Source organism: Aulonocara stuartgranti (genome assembly GCF_965226115.1).
Source record: "Aulonocara stuartgranti genome assembly, chromosome: 19".
In the NCBI taxonomy this organism is placed as follows: domain Eukaryota; kingdom Metazoa; phylum Chordata; class Actinopteri; order Cichliformes; family Cichlidae; genus Aulonocara; species Aulonocara stuartgranti.
Window position 1 is genome coordinate 17,229,872 of NC_138955.1, and position 20,931 is coordinate 17,250,802.

General features: G+C 40.4%; 1 protein-coding gene and 3 long non-coding RNA genes across 5 annotated transcripts in view; 3 read left to right on the forward strand and 1 right to left on the reverse strand.

The window, feature by feature from the left end:
• LOC309695834 overlaps nucleotides 1-20,931 on the forward strand; it is a 237,029-nt gene that overhangs the window by 155,304 nt on the left and 60,794 nt on the right. The gene's annotated exons all lie outside the window — the stretch shown is intronic.
• The window catches only part of LOC309695832, a 350,850-nt gene that overhangs the window by 54,734 nt on the left and 275,185 nt on the right, over nucleotides 1-20,931 (reverse strand). The window lies entirely within an intron of this gene.
• Nucleotides 13,812-16,183, forward strand: LOC309696151. 2 transcript variants are annotated; one of them, XR_014273365.1, is made up of 5 exons: nucleotides 13,812-14,341; nucleotides 15,035-15,155; nucleotides 15,239-15,401; nucleotides 15,520-15,918; nucleotides 16,008-16,183. It is a non-coding gene; the product is annotated as an uncharacterized lncRNA (long non-coding RNA). The 2 variants fall into 2 exon arrangements; XR_014273364.1 differs by having other exon boundaries at nucleotides 15,520-16,183.
• Nucleotides 18,498-20,083, forward strand: LOC309696214 (uncharacterized protein; the record flags this gene model as incomplete). The annotated part of the gene is made up of 4 exons (XM_082517372.1): nucleotides 18,498-18,564; nucleotides 18,733-18,834; nucleotides 19,715-19,786; nucleotides 19,955-20,083. The coding sequence occupies exons 1-4, from the start codon at nucleotides 18,508-18,510 to the stop codon at nucleotides 20,081-20,083; spliced, it is 360 nt and encodes a 119-aa protein (XP_082373498.1). The 5' UTR covers nucleotides 18,498-18,507.

Genomic DNA, 20,931 nt, shown 5'->3' on the forward strand with positions numbered 1-20,931 from the left:
TATTGTTTTTACACCTGGACATACAGTGGGGCAAAAAAGTATTTAGTCAGCCACCGATTGTGCAAGTTCCCCCACCTAAAATGATGACAGAGGTCAGTAATTTGCACCAGAGGTACACTTCAACTGTGAGAGACAGAATGTGAAAAAAAAATCCATGAATCCACATGGTAGGATTTGTAAAGAATTTATTCGTAAATCAGGGTGGAAAATAAGTATTTGGTCAATAACAAAAATACAACTCAATACTTTGTAACATAACCTTTGTTGGCAATAACAGAGGTCAAACGTTTACTATAGGTCTTTACCAGGTTTGCACACACAGTAGCTGGTATTTTGGCCCATTCCTCCATGCAGATCTTCTCGAGAGCAGTGATGTTTTGGGGCTGTCGCCGAGCAACACAGACTTTCAACTCCCGCCACAGATTTTCTATGGGGTTGAGGTCTGGAGACTGGCTAGGCCACTCCAGGACTTTCAAATGCTTCTTACGGAGCCACTCCTTTGTTGCCCGGGCGCTGTGTTTTGGATCATTGTCATGTTGGAAGACCCAGCCTCGTTTCATCTTCAAAGTTCTCACTGATGGAAGGAAGTTTTGGCTCAAAATCTCATGATACATGGCCCCATTCATTCTGTCCTTAACACGGATCAGTCGTCCTGTCCCCTTGGCAGAAAAACAGCCCCATAGCATGATGTTTCCACCCCCATGCTTCACAGTAGGTATGGTGTTCTTGGGATGCAACTCAGTATTCTTCTTCCTCCAAACACGACGAGTTGAGTTTATACCAAAAAGTTCTACTTTGGTTTCATCTGACCACATGACATTCTCCCAATCCTCTGCTGTATCATCCATGTGCTCTCTGGCAAACTTCAGACGGGCCTGGACATGCACTGGCTTCAGCAGCGGAACACGTAAACACGTATGGGGTGGCTGTAGCTCAGGTGGCAGAGCAGGTCAGCCACTAATCAGAAGGTCGGTGGTTCGATCCCAGGCTGCATCCTGGCTGCATGGCTGTATTCTTGGGCAAGATACTAACCCCGTGTTTGCCTACTGGTGGTGGTCAGAGGGCCCAGTGGCGCCTGTGTCCGGCAGCCTCGCCTCTGTCAGTGCGCCCCAGGGCAGCTGTGGCTACAATGTAGCTTGCTATCGCCAGTGTGTGAATGTGTGAATGACTGAATGTAGTGTAAAGCGCTTTGGGGTCCTATGGACTAGAAAAGCGCTATACAAATGTAGGCCATTTACGTCTGGCACTGCGGGATTTGATTCCCTGCCGTTGTAGTGTGTTACTGATGGTGACCTTTGTTACTTTGGTCCCAGCTCTCTGCAGGTCATTCACCAGGTCCCCCCGTGTGGTTCTGGGATCTTTGCTCACCGTTCTCATGATCATTTTGACCCCACGGGATGAGATCTTGCGTGGAGCCCCAGATCGAGGGAGATTATCAGTGGTCTTGTATGTCTTCCATTTTCTGATGATTGCTCCCACAGTTGATTTTTTCACACCAAGCTGCTTGCCTATTGTAGATTCACTCTTCCCAGTCTGGTGCAGGTCTACAATACTTTTCCTGGTGTCCTTCGAAAGCTCTTTGGTCTTGGCCATGGCGGAGTTTGGAGTCTGACTGTTTGAGGCTGTGGACAGGTGTCTTTTATACAGATGATGAGTTCAAACAGGTGCCATTCATACAGGTAACGAGTGGGGGACAGAAAAGCGTCTTACAGAAGACGTTACAGGTCTGTGAGAGCCAGAGATTTTCCTTGTTTGAGGTGACCAAATACTTATTTTCCACCTTAATTTACGAATAAATTCTTTACAAATCCTACCATGTGGATTCATGGATTTTTTTTTCACATTCTGTCTCTCACAGTTGAAGTGTACCTCTCTCTGGGGACATCTCAGGCCCTCCAAGGTTTGGAGGCCTATCTCCACCCACCACCACTTCCCCTGCCAGTGGCGGACTCCCTCAGGCGTCAGTGCGTTGGTGGTTCTTTGTGTCTGGGGGTGGGCGTCCGGGTACACACCGGCTCACTCCTTGGCGGCCGCTTATCGGGGCCTCTCGGCCTGGGGCTCGGTCACTCAGGCACAACTGGCTGCCGGCGGAGCTCACGGGTGCGTCACTGCAACTCCCCCTGGCTTCTGCTCCGCGGCTGCTGAGTGAGCCCTCATCTGGGACTCTCCTCAGCTCTCACTGGAACAGTGACGCAGCTGCCCCTCTGTTGGTCTTCCTTGGTCTCTTGTGTTCTGGGGGTCTCTGGATGTCTGGAGCTTTGATCTCCTCCATACCTGCTTCATACCCTGGAGGACGGGGCTGTGGCTCCCCACACTCCCTAGCAGATCGTTACATGGAGAAACCTTTGGAATGCAAGCATGCTGATCCACACAGGTATGCACACAGGTGTACACACGGGTATTCACAGACGCGGACTACAGCTTTCTTGGCTGCTGCCTCAAAGCACATTGTGCGCTGTCTATCTTGCGTGCTGCACAATATCGTTTATTATTTAGTATCTACTGATATCTACTGCTAGCTAGTTTATTGTGATGGTGCCGTTTTTTTTATTATGTTGCTCTTTGTTGTTTGCTTTCTCTTCTGTTTTTTTTCTCCATACAGGTGACCCAGGTGTTTTTTTTTTTGTTTGTTTGTTTTTTTTCTTTCTTCCCCCCCTTCTCACCGTCTCTTCTCCCCTTTGGTTTTCTTTCTCTCCCTCTCTTTCTTTCATTCTTTCTCCCTGTCCTATCCCCCAGTCATGTCTGCCCCGTTTGTAGGTCAATCAAATGGACCAATATGGCAAGGCCACGATGATCCACTTGGTAAAATAAATCCGCTTGGCATCTTTCTTGGCCTTAAGACAACAATTCTGATGGCTAAAGATCCAAACGGGACAAAAAAAAAAAAAAAAGAAGTGTACCTCTGGTGCAAATTACTGACCTCTGTCATCATTTTAAGTGGGGGAACTTGCACAATCGGTGGCTGACTAAATACTCTTTTGCCCCACTGTAAACCTGAAACAACAGAGGGAGACAGAGATGGAATTGATCAGATTCCCCGTGAAGTGTACGAGTTCAGATAAAAACATGGTGCTGTGATCATAAATCTCTGCTCCTGCTAAACGTGATGAACGGATGGACCACCAGGATGCAGGTTTTTGACAGGAAAACAATATTAAACAATGCCATAAATAATGTATGAATGCATGTTATCTTGTTATCTTTTCTTGACTCTGTTATCACTTCTACTTTTGCTCCCTAAGACAACACATAATCTACATGACAGCTAACCATAAATGGTACAACACCTTGTTGATGTGTTCGCAGTTTGACTGCAGTGTAGGTAAATAAATAGAATAATGTTTCATGTCTAACGCATTTATGCTCACAGAAAATTCTGTCACACAACATCACAGGCTGGGGCACATTGATAATCCAGAACTAGATCTTATTTAAATGCCTCTTAAACAGCAAGAGCCTCAGATAAATATTTCAAATATAAATGTAATGAATGAGTGCTTGTCCTCTGTGATGTACCCAATGATAAGATTGCTCCAATTATGTTATCATGGATGAGTGGTGTGTGCTTCAGACAGTAGCTGCATTGCTGCTCTTCTTCTTGTTTGGCCCACCAGTAGCAGTAGGTGGTTTAAGACTAATGGGAACAATATTATGATGTCTCACAAAGACACTGTCATAACACGTTGAGCAGTTAATGAGTCTCATTCTGAGAGAGTTGATGAAAGAAAATATATTATAATGAGAACATTAATATTATTATTGTAATTAGATGTCTGGCATGAGGCATTAACTTTTTATGTCTCATATTTACTTCATGTTTATGCTAGTTAGATAATAGTAGGAATGGAAGACTGAAATATCTTGACAGCTTTCAAATGGCTGTAAATGAAATTTGTCAAAGATATTCAAAGCGCCAAGAGGATCCATATTCCTCACGTCTGACTATTCTGTGCCTTTTTAAGTCCCCTGAACATCATTTGGATTGGTTTAGAGTTTAGAAGTCTAGGAAGTGTGTTACTGAAATGAATCTATCAGATCACTATTTCCTTTTAACTTAATTCCTAAATCTAAATCTTCTCTTATTAATTATTTATTAAGATATAAGAGCTAAAAAAAATAAGCAGACATGATTACCGTGAATATGCAAATACTATTTAAACACTGTGTTTGAGGTATGTAGTGTTTTCTGTCATTTTTTTCTGCTGTTACAAAGGTATCGCAGATCATGTGATTGGACCATGTTTCATAGGGTTAGTGTAAATATCTGTAAAAAGAGTCTTTTCATATTCTGCTCAGCTTTGCAAATATTAGTGGTGATTAGTGTTGCAGGGTAAAGAGCGACCTGATTGAATTTGATCAAATTCCTCCCATCATAATTTTCATTACAGTAATTAGTGTGGGAAAGTAAAGCAACAACAGCAAAACATTGTGGTTTTAATTACACTAGAGTGGGAAAATTAGCTCTTGTTTCAAAATTACTGAGCACACCTGACTGACCTGTATGAATCAGTATTCAGTTTGTTGACAGTGGAGAGTACAGCATGATCAATAGGAGCATAGGAGACTTGAAGGGGGAGGGGGGTCCTGAAAGCACATTTTAAACAAACACACTAGGTTGCTTTGCCATATAAAATCTCATGTTGATAGATACAATACATAAGATTGTCAGACTGATGTAGTATATTGTTTTGCCTTAGTCTAGTTGTCATATTATGATAAGATTTTTTTTTTAATGGCACTAACAGAAGATCACATATCTCTCCAGTTTTCCCTTGTCTTTATTGTTTGCCTGTAAATTTAAAAACTCATTTAAAAATTAATTTTTTTAATTTAGGGCACTACATGGTCAAGTGTCTCTGAGCTCATGTATTCTGATGTATTCTTTTATATGTTCTAATTTGTGTTTTCTTGCAAAACACTTTGTGATTTATAAGTGCTATACATATAAATATTTTTTTTCTGCTTGCTTACTTACTAGATCAGGAATGTTAAACAGTGGTTTGTCAAAAGTCAGATTATGGGTGCTGTAGTTATCAAGTGGCCTTGGTTGCTGTTGTATTCTTTCAACAGTTCTCTGTCCTTTGGTGCAGATGATTAGCTTTCTCCAGAAGTAGCTCAGGCAGTCATAGCACCTGTTATAAAGAATTAGATGATATTACAGAGAAATACAGTGATTCACTTGCAGTAGCATATACTCTGTTTCCTCAGATACTTTGTGATAAATAAATTCTGACACTGATTAGGCCATTTCACTGGATACATATATAGAGAAAATGCTGTTATTTGAGTTTCTAACTTAACTGATGTCAACCAGCCTTGTATGTTTAACTTAAATTACAATAACTCACTGTGAGCTGAAGACAACACAACCCGTGTCTACTGCTAGGATTAGGTAGACAAATCACTGACTGTGAAAACATAGATATATATTTCCACTAGTTAATATACTAAATTTTTATTTTTTTTTAATTTTGGGAAAATGTATACTCCAGTTCCAATAAACTAGTATTGCTTGCATATAATTGTCACTCCACTCTCGTACATCACGAATTTTAGTACAGTTGTCTTTCCCCCACTGACAGATTTCATCGTCGTTTCTGCATTTACATTTACGGAGTCACCCCTACTAGGAAGGAAAAAAAGTGACATAAAAAGTGACATAAAAAGAACCACATAAAGTATAAAGGATATTTCATTTTTTTATGAACTGACGTGAACGACTCAGATGATGCAATATAAGCAAACTGTCTGCTTTATTTTAAGTACTTTGAACATAGCTTTGAACAGAGTCTTTGATTGATTGATACCGTAGTATAGTATGTCAGCTGAGTTCAACTTGAAGTGCATCAGTGATACAGAGTCTGAATCAGTAGGCTCAGGCTGCTGATATACATATTTACATATGTAGGGCCTTGACCCATTGTTGTGATCTGTACGCTCGAGTGGGATGGCCTTCGTTGTCCTCCAGGAGGTTTGCTCACTGGTGCATCTTTATTTATAAGGCCCTGCTTGGACAAATGCCCACCTATATTTGCGATCTGCTCACACGGAGAAGTACTGTTTCTTACAGCCTGTGTTCAAGCGATCTTTTATTGCTCAATGTTCCATTTGCCAGAACTGAACTGGGAAAGAGGGCTTTTACTTATGCTGCCCCTTTCACATGGAACATGATGCAAAAAGACTGGAAGATAGCAGATCTTATTTCATTAAATGCTTTTAAGTCCAGATTGAGAGAGCCAGAGAAAAATGTTTTTAAAATGTAATTGTTATTTATAATATGTATGTAACTTTGTAATTTCAACGTGTTGTCGCCTCTTGGCCAGGACTCCCTTGCAAAAGAGGTTTTTAATCTCAATGGGACTTTTCCTGGTTAAATAAAGGTTAATAAAAAAATAAAAATAAAAATACATAATTTTCACAAAAAAATGGCAACACAGTGGCATGGTAATACTGTTGCTTGATAGCAAGAAGGTTTGATCCACTGTCTGGCCAGGGCCTTTTGAGGCTTCTGGAATTTGCATGTTCTCCTTTTGTCTGTGTAAGCTCTCGCTGAGTACTCTTCTTCCTCCCACAGTCCAAAGACATCTGGGATTAGGTTAAATAGAGATTCTGAATTGCCCGCAGGTAAGAATGTGAGTGCAAATGGTTGTCTGTCTCTTTCTATATTAGCCCTGCAACAGACTGGTGACCTGTAGAGGGTGTAGGCTGCCTCTTACTCTATGGCAGCTGGGATAAACCATGAATTGGATAAGCAGAAGAAACTGAATGAATGGATGGATGGACAAAAAGATGACTGTACAAGACAATTGCCTGTTCTTTAAAATGTATTTTCTGTAATGAGCTAATGTAAAGCATCAAAACATTCTGACAGTAATCTAAGTAATTTGTCTACAGCTCTTATATAAGAACAGTCAACCATTTTCAGCTGCGTGGTTTACTGATTTTTTTTTTCCAAAGAACTAAACTATGCATATAATATCTGAAAAGTAATACCTCAGTTACCTCAGTTACCTTAGTTTTACCAAAAAAACAAAAACATGATAACACTCGCCAACTAGGAAGCCTGATGCAGGTGCTTGACCTTAGCGCCGGCTCCCATTCAATTTATGTTTTGATGCGCCAGTGCAGACATTGTGTGGGTGTTTTGTTATGATTGTAAATGATATGCAAAATCATGCAGATAAACATATCAGTAGCAGCCTCCTGATTTATGTGCTGTAATAGTGTTTTGTTCAGACAGAAACATACATGTAAGTTTTACTGTTTATTCTCTGAAGTGTAGCCAGAGCAGTTTATCTGATTGCACATTGTTCTGTATGTATAACAACATATGGCTAATAGTTTTGGTTTGTCTGTAGCTCTGCTTGTGTTATCAGTCACATGCTCTAGCAGTTCATACAAAGAGGAACCATGTGGCTTCAGCAACAGAAGTTGATGGCCATTAAGATTTCTCTCTCACTTAGCAGTACAGACTGCAATTGCAGTACACATCTCTCATATGTTGGTTTTGTTCATATTGGGTTAAGAGGGTTTTTTAGGATAGATCTTATATACTCATGAGGATTGTTTAAGTTAACCGACTTGAAAGTAGTGACATTAATAATCTTCTCAGGACGGAGAAACGATCAAACTTGGAGTGGGCTGAGACATAGCAGCAGTTGTAGTTCCAAACTTCTGGCAGTAATGCCAAACATGCTGCTTGCTAATCTAAGGTTAGTTGGAGTGCTGACTTATACAGACACTCTTCTAGTGTCAAGCAACCTTTAACCCACTGAATATTTATGGAGGTCTTAAAGCATTAGCAGTCACAACAATTATGCATTCTAACAATGCAAAAGCACAGTTCTAAATATAAGAACTGGATCATATGTGAAAGAAACTCCTTAAAACACAAAAGTTTCTGAATATTTTTCATAACTTGCACAACCATTTCTTTCATTGATCCTGCAAAAGAGAATACTTAAAACCATTTTGCTCATGGGAACATTTTGATATTACAATTATATATCACCTTGGAGCTTTGCTTTTAGGTAACAGGCATTGTTATACTGCCTCTTAATAATGTGAAAATATAACATTGAACCCTGAAATAATTAAATATTAACCTATCTGATTTTGTTTTGCTCATTTTTATTCAGGTCTGTTGGCCCTCACAAGTCAACTAAAATATGGCACGCATAGATTTTACACAAAACCCCAGGATAATCCATTCTCTATATGACAATTAACCAACAGTACAATAGTGTCCCAAACCCCCAATTATTCCTAAAACAATATTTCTCTTTGACAAAAGCTGTAAATTATAACTTCAAAGAACCACACACAGACACAAATATGTAAACAACCCCATTTCCACAAAAGCTTTGCACTGTATAAAATGTAGACCAAATGAAACTATAAAACCACAACAGAAGATAGAAATAATATCATACGAGTAAAAATAGATTATTTTGAGTTTAATGGCAGCAAAGCATCTTAAGAGAATTGGATCAGGGCTATGTTTACCACGGTGTATCATACCCTCTTTTTTTTAACAACAGCCTGTAAATGTTCTGGAACTGAGGAGACGTTTGGAGAGGAATTTTGTCCTGTTCTTGTCTGATATAGGATTTCTATATTTTATTGTTAAGAAAACATGGGTTTAAGAGATTTTTATTTGCGGTCCAGCAATTTCAGTGGACACGTGTTTGGGCTGATGCTTACTGATAACTAAAAGCACCAGTTGCTCGGATTTGTCTGCTGATTCAAAGATATCCGGGGAACCGTACAGCGCTCTGACTACTGCATCCAAAGCGTTTATAAAATCAACAAAAATGTTATTCAATGCACTGTTCTTGCAGTCGTACTAGTATAACGATCATGTCCACAGTGGATGAAAGACTGGAAGCCACACTGGCTTTCAGGAAAAAATTCTTGTAATATATATTTCTGAAGGTGACTGAGGATTTTGGCTACAGTAGCAATTTAGCAGCAACAGCAAGAAGGTAAATTTCACAATGGTTTCCACAGTCTGCACAGTGCACAGTCTTTTTTTGTTTGTAAATTGTGAAGATTTAAGCATCCTCGTATCCTTGTTTTTTGAACAGCTGGAACAGTTTTCCATGCTCCCAGCACTTGTTGAAGTATTTTCTATCTTTCCGACCACTGTGTGTGGTCAGAAATGGGGTTCAGATCAGGTGAACGAGGTGGCCATGTCATTAGTTTTTCTTCTTTTATACCCTGTCTTGCCGGCCACGCTGTGGAGTACTTGGACGCGTGTGATGGAGCATTGTCCTGCATGAAAATCATGTTTTTCTTGAAGGATGCAGACTTCTTCCTGTACCACTGCTTGAAGAAGGTGTCTTCCAGAAACTGGCAGTAGGACTGGGAGTTGAGCTTGACTCCATTCTCAACCCGAAAAGGCCCCACAAGCTCATCTTTGATGATACCAGCCCAAACCAGTACTCCACCTCCACCTTGCTGGCAACTGAGTCGGACTGGAGCTCTCTGCCCTTTACCAATCCAGCCACGGGCCCATCCATCTGGCCCATCAAGACTCACTCTCATTTCATCAGTCCATAAAACCTTAGAGAAATCAGTCTTGAGATATTTCTTGGCCCAGTCTTGACGTTTCAGCTTGTGTGTCTTGTTCAGTGGTGGTCGTCTTTCAGCCTTTCTTACCTTGGCCATGTCTCTGAGTATTGCACACCTTGTGCTTTTGGGCACTCCAGTGATGTTGCAGCTCTGAAATATGGCCAAACTGGTGGCAAGTGGCATCTTGGCAGCTGCACGCTTGACTTTTCTCAGTTCATGGGCAGTTATTTTGCGCCTTGGTTTTTCCACACGCTTCTTGCGACCCTGTTGACTATTTTGAATGAAACACTTGATTGTTCGATGATCACGCTTCAGAAGCTTTGCAATTTTGAGACTGCTGCATCCCTCTGCAAGATATCTCACTATTTTTGACTTTTCTGAGCCTGTCAAGTCCTTCTTTTGACCCATTTTGCCAAAGGAAAGGAAGTTGCCTAGTAATTATGCACACCTGATATAGGGTGTTGATGTCATTAGACCACACCCCTTCTCATTACAGAGATGCACATCACCTAATATGCTTAATTGGTAGTAGGCTTTCGAGCCTATACAGCTTGGAGTAAGACAACATGCATGAAGAGGATGATGTGGACAAAATACTCATTTGCCTAATAATTCTGCACTCCCTGTACTTGTACAGGCAATCAATTCCAGGAGCTGTAGTCATATGTGCATATGTCTGTGTAAGCTGGCTGGTAGCACCAACTGTTTCTTCAAAGCTTGGGTCATCAGTTTTCAGAGGGATTAAAGCTGCTGTCCCAGTTATAAGCTGACACACACACATGTGTCTAAGGCCATGTGAAATTATCCAAGGCTACGATGGTGAAAAATACACACATTTTGTAGGCTTGGGAATGTCAGTGTGTGCTCTTATATTTCTTATATTATTGGACATAAATCTCTTCAGTTTCTGTGTGTGTTATCAGTAACTTTTGGCTCCAAAAATTCTGCATAATTGAATTTCCCCATTTTAAAAAGAAAATTCAGATTTAACTTTAACACATAGTCTAAGGTCGGGGTTAGCCAAGTTATGGTTTTTATTGGAAGTTATGGTAAGAATCATTAAAGTTTAATATCTTCTCCATGTGTATATGTGTGACATATAGAGACTGTACTTAAAGGACTGTTTCCTTAGGTCACAATCTGTGTATGTGTGAATGCACATACTTGTGTCCTGCACTGCAAAGGCATTTTCATTGTTGTCTTTACTGATGTGTACCACATTTTGTGAAGTAATAGGATCAAATAATATTTGGCGTCAAATTGTTTTTTCATTCATTTGTTTAGTTTTTTGGTCTGTCTTTCTACTCCATAACTGATTACATTAACCAATAAGTATTTAAATAATTTACTGCTTTTGTCTCACACATGATCACTTCAATGTACTTCAATATATGTCTTCACTTGACAACAAGACAAAGTTTTGATCGTGCAAATCCAATGGCATGACTAAAAACGTGCTAGCTTTGCTTTGGATCTATTCTGCAGGTTTTTTTTTCTTCCACTTCAAATTCCAGAAATGAGCCTTGAATCATTCTTGTGTGGGTACTTAGCATGTTTTCCATAAAGCAGAGGTATTCGATTGCAAAGGATGCTGACTCAGCACCGCCATGGGCCTACTGTGGATCTGAAATATTCATGGTGCCTCAGATACATTTTCAAATTAGTAGAATGCCTCTAGCATTAATGGACCTGTCCAGAATCATGAAGAATACAAAGAATGCTTAAGTCTGTGTGTTATTTCAGTGTAGGGGTACACTCGCGTGTTCATAGGCGGCGATGCTTAATTCTGCTGTGTTGCATGTTTGCAAGCATCAAAATACAGTGGGGCAAAAAAGTATTTAGTCAGCCACCGATTGTGCAAGTTCCCCCACCTAAAATGATGACAGAGGTCAGTAATTTGCACCAGAGGTACACTTCAACTGTGAGAGACAGAATGTGAAAAAAAAAATCCATGAATCCACATGGTAGGATTTGTAAAGAATTTATTTGTAAATCAGGGTGGAAAATAAGTATTTGGTCAATAACAAAAATACAACTCAATACTTTGTAACATAACCTTTGTTGGCAATAACAGAGGTCAAACGTTTACTATAGGTCTTTAGCAGGTTTGCACACACAGTAGCTGGTATTTTGGCCCATTCCTCCATGCAGATCTTCTCGAGAGCAGTGATGTTTTGGGGCTGTCGCCAAGCAACACGGACTTTCAACTCCCGCCACAGATTTTCTATGGGGTTGAGGTCTGGAGACTGGCTAGGCTACTCCAGGACTTTCAAATGCTTCTTACGGAGCCACTCCTTTGTTGCCCGGGCGCTGTGTTTTGGATCATTGTCATGTTGGAAGACCCAGCCTCGTTTCATCTTCAAAGTTCTCACTGATGGAAGGAGGTTTTGGCTCAAAATCTCACGATACATGGCCCCATTCATTCTGTCCTTAACACGGATCAGTCGTCCTGTCCCCTTGGCAGAAAAACAGCCCCATAGCATGATGTTTCCACCCCCATGCTTCACAGTAGGTATGGTGTTCTTGGGATGCAACTCAGTATTCTTCTTCCTCCAAACACGACGAGTTGAGTTTATACCAAAAAGTTCTACTTTGGTTTCATCTGACCACATGACATTCTCCCAATCCTCTGCTGTATCATCCATGTGCTCTCTGGCAAACTTCAGACGGGCCTGGACATGCACTGGCTTCAGCAGCGGAACACGTCTGGCACTGCGGGATTTGATTCCCTGCCGTTGTAGTGTGTTACTGATGGTGACCTTTGTTACTTTGGTCCCAGCTCTCTGCAGGTCATTCACCAGGTCCCCCCGTGTGGTTCTGGGATCTTTGCTCACCGTTCTCATGATCATTTTGACCCCACGGGATGAGATCTTGCGTGGAGCCCCAGATCGAGGGAGATTATCAGTGGTCTTGTATGTCTTCCATTTTCTGATGATTGCTCCCACAGTTGATTTCTTCACACCAAGCTGCTTGCCTATTGTAGATTCACTCTTCCCAGTCTGGTGCAGGTCTACAATACTTTTCCTGGTGTCCTTCGAAAGCTCTTTGGTCTTGGCCATGGCGGAGTTTGGAGTCTGACTGTTTGAGGCTGTGGACAGGTGTCTTTTATACAGATGATGAGTTCAAACAGGTGCCATTCATACAGGTAACGAGTGGGGGACAGAAAAGCTTCTTACAGAAGACGTTACAGGTCTGTGAGAGCCAGAGATTTTCCTTGTTTGAGGTGACCAAATACTTATTTTCCACCCTGATTTACGAATAAATTCTTTACAAATCCTACCATGTGGATTCATGGATTTTTTTTTCACATTCTGTCTCTCACAGTTGAAGTGTACCTCTGGTGCAAATTACTGACCTCTGTCATCATTTTAAGTGGGGGAACTTGCACAATCGGTGGCTGACTAAATACTTTTTTGCCCCACTGTATCTCCTAAGGTTAGTTAACTACAAAGTCACAATATAATAATCATATTATGGGAAAATGACTGAATGAATCACAGATACCGTGTCGAAATAAAAACATTTACTGTATTTGCAACACCAGAAATTCAATTCATATAATATAAAACTACACATGCGTTCTTACTATATATGGTAGCAAAGTACATGATATCTCACTAGTTACTGCAGTTATCATTGTACCCTTTTCATTTTCCAACGAGCAATCTACGAATGATCTCTGTATCTATTATTATAGGGTATACTGTACAATATAAAGCACCTTGAGGCGACTTTTGTTGTGATTTGGCGCCTAATAAATAAAATTGAATTGAAATTAATTGGCTGTCTACTTTATTAACAGACAATACTTTAGAGCTGAATCAACTGTTTTCCAGAAAATAATTTGAAATCTGAAAAACTTCACCAAAGTGAAATTTATTTGTGCCTAATTAACCTTTTTAATTTAGAGGGTAAACAAATGCCTTTTCACAATGAGTAAACGGAGGCTAATGTTACTAAATCTGTTGAAAAATCTGCTCCATTACATTTGATTATGTAGAAATGAATCAGTACAATAGTACATGCACGTGTTATCATAGCAGTATTGATAGCCATGCCGTGCAACCTTCTCAGAGGGCGGGGAAAGTTTATTAAGGTTTAGCATGAGAGCAAAAAAGTACATTTTCAGTCTTAATGATAATAAAACAAGAAGTTGCTTATTGGTATTTCTATACGATTGAAAATAAATCAGTATTATGTTATGTTTTTTTTTTCTTTTTAGTAGTGTGTGTGTGTGTGTGTGTGTGTGTGTGTGTGTGTGTGTGTGAGTGCGTCTATGTGGTATGGATTGACATTTGACCTGCGCTGTACCTGGGCTCCGGGGACATTTCGACTTTTTGCTGTGTATTCATGTGTCCCCCTAAAACATGACTTGTAAATGCATTTTTAAGTGTCTAAATAATAATTTTTTCTACTTCTTATGAGGTCATTATTTATCTTTTGACCTGTATTTGCTTAAACTGTAGTGTAAATTCATTTATTAAACTATAATTAAAAGATTTTCTGATTTTCTTAAAAGTCCACCTATACCCCTCACCTGATTTTTGTGTATTCCAGTGTATTGCACAGCGACGTTTCGAGTTAGAGTGGATGTGTGTAGGTACTGCAATTTAATACACATTTTCAATACACACGGCCGGAAGTCATTGTGATTGGTAGGCTATATATATAGGCGGTACCTACAGGAAACGGCGCCACAACTTTCGCGCGCGTGCCCTTTAACAAGTGTATGTCGACGGCAATACGAAGACGGATTAAAAACACAAAGGTAAGCCTTTTTTAATGTAAAATGCACCATGACTTTAATACTATATGAAATTATAGGTGCACAGGCCTATATTAAACTGGTTTAATTTATGCTTTATGGACTGTTAGTGAGTCTTTGAAGAAGTAAAACGGCCCCAGCGTTTGTCATTGAGTAAATAAAATAGGGCTGACGACTAACCGCGTCAACGCGATAAAGCGGGCTAACCCGTGTTAGGATTTACTCGGTGTTAAAGCATTATTGTGGCTTAAACGTGTTAATGCCGACATCGCGACTAACGCGATTAACAATTAAACCAGCGCAGTCTGAGTCAAAATCCCTGATGTCGCTGTTAGCTAATTTCGGGCAGTTTGTCCAATGTCTGTCATTCTGCTGACAGCCCTAAAATAAAAGCAAGGGTATAAGTGTATTTAGTCGTGTATTTATTTATATGCCTGAAGAAAAAACTTCTTACAGTTTTGATGCCTAAGCTTTCTCAGTACTTGTATCACTCTCTGCAGTCGCCATTACAGAAATGTCACATGTCGCCATTTTGAGTACTAGGCCTTTAACATTTTAAAAGAAGGCATAAATTAGCACTATGAATAAGTCAGCTGTGTTTATGCTGTAAACTACACTACTGCTAGTTCTGCTACTACTGATGATGATGACAATGATGACGATAATCGTAATACTTTATATGCTTTGGTAATACAGCCAATCGTACAGGAGAACATGCGAAGGAGACGCATTCCTCCACGGGAGGATGCAGTCTGTCATGTTTCTGCTGGAAGGGACAAACTGGGACTTGATATCCACTACATAAATGCCTTCAAAGGTAAGTGGGTCTTTAGTTTGGATTAGATTTGGAGTTTGTCACTTTGTCTTTTGTCACTCACTTGGTATGCCTCTGCAATTCAGGTCGGGGCATTTTCACGACTGTTCCATTCCAAAAAGGAGACTTTCTTTTGGAATACAGAGGTAAACTCATAACAAAAGAAGAATGTGAGCGGAGACACAGAGTTTATCATGACAGCCTGAAGGTGTTCATGTTTGAATTCAAGTTTGATGGAAAACTCTGGTGGTGCGTATTATATCAGTGTAGTTTGATTAAGATTAAATGACACATTGCTTTTGATTTATGAAAAAAAAAGCTTCCTAACTAACTAGTTAAGCTAATACTTTTTTGCCTAACCCCACAGTGTGGATGCATCTCAAGAAGATGGGTCATTAGGCAGACTTGTCAACGACAACCACATCAGTCCAAGTGCTAAGATGAAAATATTAAATATCAATGGAAAGCCCCATCTATGCTTATTTGCAAGCAGAGACATAAGTCCAGGCGAAGAAATAGACTATAATTATGGTGACTCGGATTGGCTCTGGAGATGCAAGGTATTTCTACAATTGTACTTTTTGGAACTGATAAATTGCATACCCTAAGCCATTTTTACATTTGTACCTACTCAAATTGGCTTAACGTGACTTAGGGCATCTAGTTTTTCACTGAAATTGAGTATCACCTACTGTGCCTGGGGTAACTATAGCAATGCAGCCGAGCATCCAGTGATATAAATGCCACAGCAAGCATGGACGTCAAGGTGACAAAATGCCTGCTGCTCAGTCTATACTTTAGTGTTCAATTCAGGGATCACGCTGTTAATTTTGGTCGCTATTTCAAACATTTCAGAGTTTCAAAAATGATGGCTTGGATTTTCACGAAGGAGGCGCACTCATAACTTATCGAGTGACACCATTGACCAGCCACCTGGTGGCATTCAGTCTATGTCAAATTTTCTGATCACTTTGGATCACTTGGAACCTTGGTGCAGTAGTTACTGAAAAACTACATGGTACTATAACCTACTGGAAAAACAGGGATAGGTACTAATGGAAAACAGGCAATTGTGATGGCTGCCACATCAAAGCCCTCTAAAAGCACTAAAAAAATATCAGCAGGTATGCAGAAATAAAAAATGGCTTTCGGTTTCTAAATTTTAACAGTGATTGATGTTTAATGTGATTCTACACAGCAAAATCTCCAGTGTTAAATTAACACTGGAGAGTGTCTATAAGGGTCCACACCTCTGAGTGTTAAATACAACACTGTTGAGTGTTAAATTAACACTTTTGACAGTGTTATATGTTTAAAAGTAACCTAGTCAGTTTTGAAGATTAACAATGGCTAACACTGAGCAGTGCTGATTTTCTAACACTGGAAAATAACTCAAAATGTTAGAAATATTCCAGTGTTAGAAAATCAGCACTGCTCAGTGTTAGTCTTTGTTAATCTTCAAAACTGACTAGGTTACTTTTAAACATATAACACTGTCAAAAGTGTTAATTCAACACTCAACAGTGTTGTGTGGACCCATATAGACACTCTCTAGTGTTAATTTAACACTGGAGATTTTGCTGTGTAGCCTCTTTAGTTAGATTCATTTTAAATTTTGTCCCTTGAAGATAAATGGGCCCTAGTGACAGTTCGTTGCTGCTACAGGTGATTGTTTTACTCCTTTAGCAATGGCTTAAAAAATAAAGAAATCACACTGACTATTTGTCTCTTAATCATAGGGCCTTAAATTCTCTATACATGACAGTGAATATTTTAAAGACAATAGCTTGAAACTTATCTTTCTCATACAGTTTATTTAATGTTTCAAAAGCCTCTTCAAAAATGCACTGTATATTCATTCTCTATCTGTTACACACGAAGACTGAGACCAGCCAGATTCAGAAGACTGTGAGCTGCCTAAAGCCGCAACCAAACAGCTTTCCAAATTATTGTAGCCAGTATTTTTTTCAGAAGAAAACATTTCTTGAGTGGAAAGCCCCCCCCCCCCACACACACACACACACACACACACATGCAAATTAAAGACAGAAGCACAGGACTGCCCAGTACAGTTGCAAGAAGAGCACTTGGTCTAATCTTTGTGCCATCTTTTCTTTGTTGCAGGATCTTGATGAAGAAATGCCTCAGCAAGGCTCAGAAGCCATGCATTCTTCTTCAGTGCAAGATTTTGAAGAGGTAACATTGACCTAGGACAGATTTTAATGAATGTTTCTCATGCACGATGTGTACCTTACGCTATTTGCCGATAGTGAAATGGTCTATTCATCCTCTTGAGTGATGCATTTTTAGTAACTGTCAGATTACTGTTCTTTTGTCTTCATTCTCTATCTGTTACACACGAAGACTGAGACCAGCCAGATTCAGAAGACTGTGAGCTGCCTAAAGCCACAACCAAACAGCTTTCCAAACAATGATCTGGACCTGAAACATCCAGAGCCTGAAAGGGTAAATATAATCCAGTGTACCACTTAATGAACTAATAATTTAATCTATCATCATTCTTTATGGATGCTGTGTGTGTGTGTGTTTGGCAGTCACCTGGGTGTGATGTGATTTACATGGACCGTGGCTTGTAGGTCCTTTTCATTGTTTCAAAGTGCAAGTCTGGATAACATCTGAGTGTGTGTGTGTGTTAACCACCCAAATGTGACTTAGGAGGACCACACTGTTATTGGGGGACTCCGTCAAAGTTTGCTTCATGGTGACATCACTCTGGTTTTAGGAGGGGTCTTCTCGTATGTCTTGACAGTTTGACCTACAGCATGCAGAGCTGACTGCATGTGCTTTGTTTCTATGTTGAAATTTTTTGAAACTCAGGCTTGAACATTAAGATAGATAGTACTATACAACTTCTTAACTTGTTTTAGGCACTTTTTACTGCTGTAATGCATGGGCTCTCTCTGGCTGTGTACTCTGGCTTCTTCCCACAGTCCAAAGATGTAGCTTATGGGGTTAGGTTAACTGGTGATTCAAAACTGCCCTTTGGTGTGAATGCAAATGCTTGTCCTTCCATGTTAGACTGGCGATCTGTCCAGGTTGTACTGCCCTATGGTAGCTGGTATAGGCCCCAAAACTGCTACCCCACAATCCTGATAAGGATAAGTGGAAGAGGATGGATGATTGCAAAGGAATCAGTTGTTAATTATTGTAGCCAGTATTTTTTTCAGAAGAAAACATTTCTTGAGTGGAAAGCCCCCCCCCCCCCCCACACACACACACACACACACATGCAAATTAAAGACAGAAGCACAGGACTGCCCAGTACAGTTGCAAGAAGAGCACTTGGTCTAATCTTTGTGCCATCTTTTCTTTGTTGCAGGATCTTGATGAAGAAATGCCTCAGCAAGGCTCAGAAGCCATGCATTCTTCTTCAGTGCAAGATTTTGAAGAGGTAACATTGACCTAGGACAGATTTTAATGAATGTTTCTCATGCACGATGTGTACCTTACGCTATTTGCCGATAGTGAAATGGTCTATTCATCCTCTTGAGTGATGCATTTTTAGTAACTGTCAGATTACTGTTCTTTTGTCTTCATTCTCTATCTGTTACACACGAAGACTGAGACCAGCCAGATTCAGAAGACTGTGAGCTGCCTAAAGCCGCAACCAAACAGCTTTCCAAACAATGATCTGGACCTGAAACATCCAGAGCCTGAAAGGGTAAATATAATCCAGTGTACCACTTAATGAACTAATAATTTAATCTATCATCATTCTTTATGGATGCTGTGTGTGTGTGTGTTTGGCAGTCACCTGGGTGTGATGTGATTTACATGGACCGTGGCTTGTAGGTCCTTTTCATTGTTTCAAAGTGCAAGTCTGGATAACATCTGAGTGTGTGTGTGTGTGTGTGTTAACCACCCAAATGTGACTTAGGAGGACCACACTGTTATTGGGGGACTCCGTCAAAGTTTGCTTCATGGTGACATCACTCTGGTTTTAGGAGGGGTCTTCTCGTATGTCTTGACAGTTTGACCTACAGCATGCAGAGCTGACTGCATGTGCTTTGTTTCTATGTTGAAATTTTTTGAAACTCAGGCTTGAACATTAAGATAGATAGTACTATACAACTTCTTAACTTGTTTTAGGCACTTTTTACTGCTGTAATGCATGGGCTCTCTCTGGCTGTGTACTCTGGCTTCTTCCCACAGTCCAAAGATGTAGCTTATGGGGTTAGGTTAACTGGTGATTCAAAACTGCCCTTTGGTGTGAATGCAAATGCTTGTCCTTCCATGTTAGACTGGCGATCTGTCCAGGTTGTACTGCCCTATGGTAGCTGGTATAGGCCCCAAAACTGCTACCCCACAATCCTGATAAGGATAAGTGGAAGAGGATGGATGATTGCAAAGGAATCAGTTGTTAATTATTGTAGCCAGTATTTTTTTCAGAAGAAAACATTTCTTGAGTGGAAAGCCCCCCCCCCCCCCCACACACACACACACACACACATGCAAATTAAAGACAGAAGCACAGGACTGCCCAGTACAGTTGCAAGAAGAGCACTTGGTCTAATCTTTGTGCCATCTTTTCTTTGTTGCAGGATCTTGATGAAGAAATGCCTCAGCAAGGCTCAGAAGCCATGCATTCTTCTTCAGTGCAAGATTTTGAAGAGGTAACATTGACCTAGGACAGATTTTAATGAATGTTTCTCATGCACGATGTGTACCTTACGCTATTTGCCGATAGTGAAATGGTCTATTCATCCTCTTGAGTGATGCATTTTTAGTAACTGTCAGATTACTGTTCTTTTGTCTTCATTCTCTATCTGTTACACACGAAGACTGAGACCAGCCAGATTCAGAAGACTGTGAGCTGCCTAAAGCCACAACCAAACAGCTTTCCAAACAATGATCTGGACCTGAAACATCCAGAGCCTGAAAGGGTAAATATAATCCAGTGTACCACTTAATGAACTAATAATTTAATCTATCATCATTCTTTATGGATGCTGTGTGTGTGTGTGTTTGGCAGTCACCTGGGTGTGATGTGATTTACATGGACCGTGGCTTGTAGGTCCTTTTCATTGTTTCAAAGTGCAAGTCTGGATAACATCTGAGTGTGTGTGTGTGTGTGTGTGTGTGTGTGTTAACCACCCAAATGTGACTTAGGAGGACCACACTGTTATTGGGGGACTCCGTCAAAGTTTGCTTCATGGTGACATCACTCTGGTTTTAGGAGGGGTCTTCTCGTATTTCTTGACAGTTTGACCTACAGCATGCAGAACTGACTACATGTGCTTTGTTTCTATGTGGTTTGAAACTCAGGCTTGAACATTAAGATAGATAGTACTATACAACTTAACTTGTTTTAGGCACTTTTTACTGCTGGTAGTGCATGGGCTCTCTCGCTGTGTACTCTGGCTTCTTCCCACAGTCCAAAGATGTAGCTTATGGGGTTAGGTTAACTGGTGATTCAAAACTGCCCTTTGGTGTGAATGCAAATGCTTGTCCTTCCATGTTAGACTGGTGATCTGTCCAGGTTGTACTGCCCTATGGTAGCTGGTATAGGCCCCAAAACTGCTACCCCACAATCCTGATAAGGATAAGTGGAAGAGGATGGATGATTGCAAAGGAATCAGTTGTTAATTATTGTAGCCAGTATTTTTTTCAGAAGAAAACATTTCTTGAGTGGAAAGCCCCCCCCCCCCCCCACACACACACACACACACACACACATGCAAATTAAAGACAGAAGCACAGGACTGCCCAGTACAGTTGCAAGAAGAGCACTTGGTCTAATCTTTGTGCCATCTTTTCT